This window comes from Triticum dicoccoides, unplaced genomic scaffold, assembly GCF_002162155.2.
Source record: "Triticum dicoccoides isolate Atlit2015 ecotype Zavitan unplaced genomic scaffold, WEW_v2.0 scaffold87368, whole genome shotgun sequence".
In the NCBI taxonomy this organism is placed as follows: Eukaryota; Viridiplantae; Streptophyta; class Magnoliopsida; order Poales; family Poaceae; genus Triticum; species Triticum dicoccoides.
The window spans coordinates 1-9,679 of record NW_021306738.1 but is presented as its reverse complement, the minus strand read 5'-3'; the positions used below and the strand labels follow the sequence as shown (position 1 = coordinate 9,679).

At 44.7% G+C, this 9,679-nt stretch overlaps 1 protein-coding gene across 1 annotated transcript; it reads right to left on the bottom strand.

The window, feature by feature from the left end:
- Positions 1 to 8,783: 8,783 nt before the first annotated feature.
- Positions 8,784 to 9,674, bottom strand: LOC119348174 (probable flavin-containing monooxygenase 1; the record flags this gene model as incomplete). Its single annotated transcript, XM_037616490.1, has 2 exons — positions 8,784 to 9,278; positions 9,361 to 9,674. Coding segments are annotated over 2 exons (666 nt in total), but the record flags the coding sequence as incomplete, so codon positions are not given.
- Positions 9,675 to 9,679: the final 5 nt, after the last annotated feature.

Sequence of the window (9,679 nt, the reverse complement as noted above, 5' to 3'; positions counted from 1 at the left end):
GTAGTATCGCTTGTAAGCAGTAGTACCTCCCCTACTACCGCTACTAGTGCCGCTCAATGGCCCTCGTCTCTGTTCCTTCCCCCTTAGGTGCAGTGCGAGGTCCCAGCGGTAGTAAGGCTGCGCCGAGCGGTAGTACAGTTGCCGCCAGTGGTAGTACCGCTCCCTTGAGCGGTAGTACCGCCCGCTGCGGGCTGAGAATGGGGATAACTGTTGGATTTTTGCCCACCTATAAAAGGGGGTCTTCTTCCCCATTGGACCTTATCCCTTTAGCTCGTGTTCTTCCCCCATTGTTGACCTTCTTCGAGCTTGCTATCTCTCAATCCCTCCATGGATTTTTGCTAGTTTATTTTGGGGGGGGGGGAGAGAGGAGATCTAGATCCACATTTCCACCAATCACTTTCTCCTCTATGTGAGGGGAATCCCTTGCATCTAGATCTTGGAGTTCTTGTTTTTCTCCTTGTTCTTCCTCTCTTTTTTCTCCATAGCTGTTGTTGCTTTGGTGGGATTTGAGAGTGAAGTACTTGGGCACTCCGTGTGCCCTTGCCATTGCATTTGGTGCATTAGTTTGAGTTCTTCACAGTGATACGTGGAAGTTTCAAGTTGAGAAGCTTATTACTCTTGGGTGGTTGGGCGTCCTAGACGGTTGGTGGTGTTCAGAGCTCAATCATTATGGTGTAAAGCTCCGGGCAAGCGTCGGGGTCTCCAACTAGGTTGTGGAGATTACCCCAAGCAATTTGACAGGTACCGGTGACCGCCCCCAAGGGTTGCCAAAGTGTACGGGTTCGGTGACCTCCCCAAGGGTTGCCATTTGTACGGGTTCGGTGACCATCCTCAAGGGTCCCTTAGTGGAATCACAGCATCTTGCATTGTGCGAGGGCGTGAGGAGATTACGGTGGCCCTAGTGAATTCTTGGGGAGCATTGTGCCTCCACACCGCTCCAAACGGATAGCATCCTCAAGGGTGTGAACTTCGGGATACATTGTCATCTCCGCGTGTCTCGGTTATCTCTTACCCGAGCCCTTTACTTATGCACTTTACTTTGTGATAGCCATAGTGTTTCATGTTATATATCTTGCTATCACATAGTTGTTTATCTTGTTTAGCATAAGTTGTTGGTGCACATAGCTAAGCCTAGTTGCTTTAGGTTTTGTGCTTGACAAATTAATCGCTAGGTTTATTCCGCATTTGTTCAAGCCTAAACCGTAATTATTTTAAAGCGCCTATTCACCGCCCCTCTATTCTTCTCTGTTAGGCATACCTCCCCTGCTTCATGACAAGCTCTAGTTCATCGAAAAGGGAGTTCACATGCATCTTCTATGATGTTTTCGATGTTGGAGGTTATGTTGGTTCTTCGCTGTTTTGATGCTACTCGTTGTCTTGTATCCAACAAGCTTGAGTTTGCTCAATTCGGAGCTCATATGAAGAAGTTATGGCATTTCTGTTTTTCTCCCTGCTCTGGTCTGAGCGGTAGTACCGCAGGCCGGAGCAGTAGTACCGCTTGGATGCTATAAGCGGCAGTACCGCTCCACAGCGGTAGTACCGCTTGTAGCCCCAGCCGTAGTACCGCTGCGTTTTCGTGCTAGTGCCGCCTCGATTCAAGGGCTCGTTTTTCGTGTCGGACTTTCCAGTACCAGTCGCGGCAGGAGTGGCGCTAGTACCGCTCTGGAGCGGTAGTACCGCGAGGAGGAGCGGTAGTACCGCTTAGGCTGTTAAGCGGTAGTACCGCTGGCCTAGCGGTAGTACCGCTCTCTGCGGGACTGGTAGGGGGGTAACGGTTGGTTTTCCCCCTCCTATAAAAGGGGGTCTTCTTCCCCAATGGACCTCATCCTTTGAGCTCGTGTTCTCCCCCCATTGTTGACCTTCTCCGAGCTTGCTATCTCTCAATCCCTCCATGGATTCTTGCTAGTTTTTGGGGGAAAAGAGAGAGGAGATCTAGATCCACATTTCCACCAATCACTTTCTCCTCTATGTGAGGGGAACCCTTTGGATCTAGATCTTGGAGTTCTTGGTGTTCTCCTTCTTGTTCTTCCTCTCATTTTCCTCCCTAGCATTAGTTGCTTCGGTGGGATTTGGGAGAGAAGGACTTGGGCACTCCGTGTGCCCTTGCCATTGCATTTGGTGCATTGGTTTGAGTTCTCCACGGTGATACGTGGAAGTTACAAGTTGAGAAGCTTATTACTCTTGGGTGCTTGGTGCCCTTGAGCTTATTCCTCTTGGGTGCTTGGGTGCCCTAGACGGTTGGTGGTGTTCGGAGCTCAATCATTGTGGTGTAAAGCTCCGGGCAAGCGTCGGGGTCTCCAATTAGGTTGTGGAGATCGCCCCGAGCAATTTGACGGGTTCCGGTGACCGCCCCCAAGGGTTGCCAAAGTGTACGGGTTTGGTGACCGCCCCCAAGGGTTGCCATTTGTACGGGTTCGCTGACTGCCCTCAAGGGTCCCTTAGTGGAATCACGGCATCTTGCATTATGCGAGGGCGTGAGGAGATTACGGTGGCCCTAGTGGCTTCTTGGGGAGCATTGTGCCTCCACACCGCTCCAAACGGAGATTAGCATCCGCAAGGGTGTGAACTTCGGGATACATCGTCGTCTCCGCGTGCCTCGGTTATCTCTTACCCGAGCCCTTTACTTATGCACTTTTCTTTGTGATAGCCATATTGTTCTTTGTCATATATCTTGCTATCACATAGTTGCTTATCTTGTTTAGCATAAGTTGTTGGTGCACATAGGTGAGCCTAGTTGTTGTAGGTTTTGTGCTTGACAAATTAACCGCTAGGTTTATTCCGCATTTGTTCAAGTCTAAACCGTAATTATTTTAAAGTGCCTATTCACCCCCCCCCTCTAGGCGACATCCTCGATCTTTCACTTTCTCTTTTTTTCCATGGTCATCTTCTTTCCCAAATCACCCACACAAACAGCCACCCCCAGCAGTGAACGCTTCAGCCAACCAATGGCCATCGGGCCCAGCGGCGACCTCGAGCCCGCATCCATGGCGGAGCTACCACGGCCACCCGAAAGCTCGAGGGGTGCAATGGCCATCTAGGATGAGGCGAGGAAAGGCGGGGTACATCGGCCGGCTGGTCGGCGGCGGTGGGGACGACGGGAATCGAGAGCTGGCAACGGTGGCGGTTGACGTGAAACTTCCTTCCCGCCAACGTTTTTTTGGTATTTTGGGAGCTGAAAATTTTGCCTCTAAAACTCCATATCTTGGGAAATAGGTTGGTTTTAAGGGGAGTGGCATAAATTTTTATAGGACGGGCTATTTTGCGCAGTGGACATTTTTTCGCCCAAAACCATAAGGCTGTGGTTATTTTATAGTTTCGGGCCTTTTACGGGATCTGCTAGAGATGCTCTAAACATACTTTTTCTGGAATAATCAACATACCTACGAGCTTGTCAACCCAAAACAATAGAGGGTATCTGAAAACACTTTTTCAGATGATTCCTCGTGGAGTATTGTACATTATGACAGACAATATGACAATGTTTGTGTGCCTTAGTTTCCCCGTTGCCTCACAAGCCTAGCCATCTTGCTCTAACATATACGTGGAGAACACAAACTAAGGTGATTCTATTCTCGTAGAGAAAATCCAGGCATTAATTGCAAATTTGACATTGCCAGCGTGGAAGCAAATATGACCTAGAAACCTCCTCAAGCTTGGTTTAATTCGAAGCTATGAATCACTAGAAATGAAAAATGTGTGCTTTTTTTCACGGAAAAAAAAGCACACGTTTTTCATTTCTAGTGATTCATAGCTTCGAATTAAACCAAGCTTGAGGAGGTTTCTAGGTCATATACTAGCACATAATGTGTGCTAGTTGCTCTAGTTTTCAAATACTAGCACATAATCCTTGATTTATAGAGGGCCATGAGCATGAGGCACGCGTTGGTGGGTGCAGAAGCCTGGAGAGTGATCTCTTCCATTATCTCACAACACTCCAATTACTTCTTCCCTATCTTATGTCCTTGAACTTTATAATAGCTCTCATTCATGCATGCCTGGCATATATATTCTTTCTTTGAAAAAGGTGCAATTGAAGATTTGGCACTTGGAAGTGTCAATTCAGATCAAGGGGAGGACAATGTTGATTGGTCGGCATTGTTTCTACAATATTCAACATGTGTAACATCATGTTACTTGTGTCCGAGTATCATGCTAAGGGTTTAGGCTGTTATATATTACTTGTCATATCAATAGTTCCATTAGAACGTCTGTTCTTCTAGCTATAGATCCCGTTTGGAACACAAGAACTTAAAATGTAGTAGTAGGAAAAACACATGACTGAGATGTCATGTAATCTAAATTTCTCCTGGAATCTAAAACACTTGAATACTCCAACATGGTCATTTTGGATACCTGGTAGGAAAAACTCAGGAAATGTAGAAACAAATGGAGAAAACATAAGGTAAGACATCGTGTTTGTTTTCCTCCAAAATTCCGTTGGAATTGCCTCATTCCATAGGAATCTTGGTAAGCCATTCCTTTGTTCCAAACGGCACGTTGTTTTTTTAATAAGAATTCAATACTTCAAAATTCCTAATAGATATTGGAAAACAAATCATGATTGTTAAAGACTACGATGACATAATGATTACATAAATACAAGAACCACAATCTATTTTCTCATACAAGTAACATTGTTCATTTTTAGATTGATTTTCAGATGGCACCATCACAACACTATGAGCCATTCAAAGTTTACATCTGGGAGTGCGGTTTTTTCATGGCAAGAAGATTGTTTATGCACTTGCATCAGACAGAACTACACCTGTGTAGAATCTCCTGCAAAAAGAATTAAAGACGAAGTGTACTAGGAGTAACCAATTTCGCATCAATATTTGTATCTTCCTACCCAAAGCTTAAAATTAATGGGCTATCCAGATCCAAACCCACAAAGCTGGATCAGATTCTAAAGGAACGGATCACATACAAGCATGGACCCTAATCTTCAAGCTGGGCGCCGGATGACCGGATGACAAGGACATGGTGAGCAGGACAGATGGGCTGCAGCAGCCAGGTGTTGGGGCTATCAAATTTTTCGTTCATTCCAACCCCGTCGAGCAAGGGGAGGAGCATGATGTCCAGCTTCTCTTCCCCGCATCCGCCGACTAAGAGAAAATATGTCAATACGCCATGCATCCCCATCCTTGAACTGCCAATGGCAGGGGTCCTCGCAACGCCTGCGCACCGTATTTTTCTATATGGTGCTCTTTCTAGGTCTTGATGTCTACACTTTACTTCCAAAGATGAGACTTTTTGAGTGACAATAATTAACCACGGCATTGAGATTTCAATCGTGTTGAAAGACCTTGCGTGGTTGAATGCCCAGAACCGGACAAGCAGCCTATGATTGCATGCCTTAGTTCCCTATTGCCTCCCAAGCCTAGCTAGCTTGCTAACATATATGATGGAGATAAAAAATTAAGGCATCCCTATTCTTGCATGCAAAATTTAAGGTCTTCCGTGGACGGGCTCATAGCCCAGTGGTGGAGGCGATGTGGTTTCGCCCAGACGACCTGAGTTCGATCTCTCTTAGGTCGAATTATGTGTCTCACATTCTCTCTTCAAACAATGCCACGGGGTTCCTCCCCTGTTGGTGTATTCTTTAAAATTTGAGGTGTTTCCATTGCTAGCATGTAAAGCGAATATGACCTATCCATATATCTCATAAAGCTTGGTTTAATTTGAAACTATGCATCACTAGAAATGTACTACCTTGCTGCTCTCTCTAGGTTTTCACATACTAGCACACTCTGTAGTTTATAGAGCTGCTGCAGAGGCTGGGACAGTGACCTCTTCCATTATCTCACGCCCTCTTATTACTTCTTACCTATCTTGTGTCCTTGAACTTTAATATAGCTGCCATTGATGCATGATTGGGCATACATGCCATCTTTTGAAAAATATCCAATCAAAGATTTGGCTTTGGGAAGTGTCATTTTTAATCAAGGGGATTGGGAAGTGTCATTTTAAATCAAGGGGATTGGGGAGTGTCATTTTAAATCAAGGGGAAAACATGCGTTGATTGACCGGCAGTCTATGCCGCAACATTAACCAGAACCGCCCCTCCTACGTTACCCATCATAGTGACTGGGAGCTAACCCTACATCATCACTGCTGGGCTTCTCCTCCTCCCTTGCTTCCACCAGAAGGTGCGGTCGAGCGAAGCCCGACGGTGGCGGGGCCTCTTCGTCCCTTTGTGTGTGGGGTCGGTGCGGCCCGACGGCCCCGGGCCAAGGCATGGCATTGGCCCTAGGTACCACAACGTGGTTTGCTGATACGTCTCCAACGTATCTATAATTTATGAAGTATTCATGTTGTTATTTTATCATTCTTGGGTGTTTTACAATCATTTTATGACAACTTTATATCATTTTTGGGACTAACCTATTGACCAAGTGCCTAGTGCCAGTTGCTGTTTTTTTGCTTGTTTTTTACATCACAGGAAATCAATATCAAACGGAGTCCAAACACCGCGAAATTTTTAGAGATTTTTTATGGGTCAGAAGACACCCAATGGGTTGAAGCTGCACCTGGGGGGTGCCCCGAGGGGGGCACAACCCACCAGGGCTCAGAATATTTGGGAATTTATAGTGCAAAGAGGGGGTGCAGGAGGCCACCTAGGTGGGCACAACCCCTCTTTGCACTATAAATTCCCAAATATTCTGAAACTCTTCGGGGTTACCCTAGATCAGAAGTTCCGCCGCCGCAAGGCCTCTGTATCCACAAGATCCAATCTAGACCCTGTTCCGGAACCCTGACGGAGGGGGGAATCATCTCCGGTGGCCATCTTCATCATCCTGGCGGCCACCACGATGAGGAGGAAGTAGTCACCCTCAGGGCTGAGGGTTTGTACCAGTAGCTATGTGTTTAACCTCTCTCTCTCTCTCTCATGTTCTTGAGATGCACAATCTTGATGTATCACGGGCTTTGTTAATATAGTCGGATCATATGGTGTTTTCCCCTCTCTATATTGTGATGAATTGAGTTCCCCTTTGGGATCTCTTTGGATTGAATATTTTTATGGATTTGAGAACACTTGATATATGTCTTGCAATTGAATACTCGTGGTGACAATGGGGTATCGTATTGATTCACTTGATATATGTTTTGGCACTCAACTCGCGGATTCTCGCAGTGACATTGGGGTAATCTATGCATAGGGGTTGATGCACGTTCTAGTCTTTGTTTCTCCGGTAGAAATCTTGGGGCACTCTTAGAGGTTCTTTGTGTTGGATTGAGTATTACAAATCTGAATATGTTTTGGTGTTATCTTAGTACGAACTCTTGATAGATCGATCGGGAAGGATAACTTTGTGTTATCTTAGTACGAACTCTTGAAAGATTGATCGGAAAAGATAACCTTGTGTTATTCTAGTACGAACTCTGGGATAGATCGAACGAAAAAAATAGCTTTGTATTATTTTAGTACGAACTCTTGAATAGATCGAACGGAAAGAATAACTTTGAGGTGGTTTCGTACCCCACCAACAATTTCTTCCTATGTTCTCCGCTAGATAGGAACTTTGGAGTGATTCTTCAGCGCACTTAGAGGGGTGGTTATGTGATCCAATTATATTATCACTATTGAGAGATTGCACTAGCGAAAGTACGGACCCTAGGCCTTGTTTTCCATCATTGCAATACCGTTTGTGCTCACTTTTGTTACTTGCTACCTTGCTGTTTTTTATTGTTCGCACTACAAAAATCAATATCTACTATCAATATTACACTCGTATCACCATCTCTTCGCCAAACTAGTGCACCTATACAATTTTCCATTGTATTTGGTGTGTTGGGGACACAAGAGACTTTTTATTATTTGGTTGCAGGGTTGTTTGAGAGAGACCATCTTCATCCTACACCTTCTATGGATTGATAAACCTTAGGTCAACCACTTGAGGGATACTGTCCTACAAAACTCTATGCTTGGAGGTCCAACATGTGTCTACAAGAATAAAATTGCATAGTAGACATCATTGGCGTGTAGGTGCGGTGGTGATGTGACATGCAGTGCAGTGTTTTTCCACACCCGAGGTGGTGGCGACGGGTTCTCTCCAGGCGGCGTGGGCTGCGGGTGGCCGCCTCTGCCATAGTGGGCCTGGCCGGTGGAGGTGGTGGCGTGGTTTTGGCGGCGCTCTTCCGTCAGCGATGGTGCCTGCTAGGCTTGGTCCGACAGTCTTGGGCGGTGTCAGGAGGGTAGTGTGGGCTTTCCTCTATGTGCGGCTGGACTTCATTCGCGACCGGATGGTACCCACGATGGATGTGTACGGAGGACCCACATTTGACCATCTTAGTGAAATTTGGGATATATAAGGCAATATGTCATGAGGTTATAGTCTATCACAATTTTGTTATTCTATTTCACTAGTCAAGTTTGAATTGTTGTGTGTGGTCTTTGCTAAAAAATAATGTAAGTATATATCCCACCAAAGGATAAAGAGACTAACACTATTTCAAACGATGACATAGTCTTTGTTTATATACTTTTGTATCTTTTTGAGGTGAGTAAATTTCCAGTCACTCAAATCTTACATATGTATTGTTATTACTGTTTCGCAGATACGTACGTGCAATTAGCTAGGGATTAGTAATAGAAAATATAAGCTAACATTATATATAATTCTACATATATAGTATACTTTCAATAAGGGATTTCTAAGAGGCATGACTATATGGTATAATTGTGCCTATGGTTTCATTTCTTCCTTGACATTGGATATTACTACACTAGATTAGTGGACCAAACAAACCACCAACCTGACTACAATTAATGTCTAGGAACATGTCCTGGCACAATACCATACAATATTATAACAAGTAACCATGCAAGTATGTAAACAACGAGGGATCTGGTAGACAACTTATACATGTGTGTACATGAGGGATCTGGTAGAAAACTTATTGTGTGCAAACATGTGATCTACTATTACTTGGGGTGAAGATTAACATAATCACAAGGACCATAAGGCTCAAATAATTCAGAGAAAAAACCCTTCTTCCTTCTTGGGTTGCATCCCATGTCCTGGCATAGTTGATCATTGTACCATATATGAACAATTCCAACACATGACCTACGGAAATAGTCTCGAGAGTAGCACTTCATGAACTTCTCCCATTCAAGGACATCCCTCTGCATTTCTCTGACACTTGGCAATCTGAAACCACCATCCATAAAATGTGATATCCACTTGGACATAAGCTCTGTTGTATAGATATTTGTCAAGCTCTCGGAATAGCCGATGACCGCGAGCTGTGGAATCTTTGGATGGATGCACTCCCTAAAATAAGGGATTAGTGTACTCTTGAAAATCAAGACGTTCAAACTACATAAATATTGTGCATATATAGTGAGGTGATTACCTATAAAGTGGCACGGTCGTTGATGTTGAGCCAACGACTATGCTCCGAAAGTATTCTGATGTGAACATGTCCTTGATCTTTTGATCACCGTTGAATCCGGTTCCGAAGATAACAATGTCACTCTTTACTGGAGTACATTCACCTTCAAAATGCACACCTTCTTCACAAAAGCTGAATGTTTTTGACTTCTTAAGAACGATGCTACCTTCCTCCAGATTCTTGTAATGATCCTTTGGTGCAATGGCAGCTACACATGCCACTAATCCCTCAAAAAAGCTATGGTCAGGCACCATGTCATGCTTCCTCATTGCAATTGAGT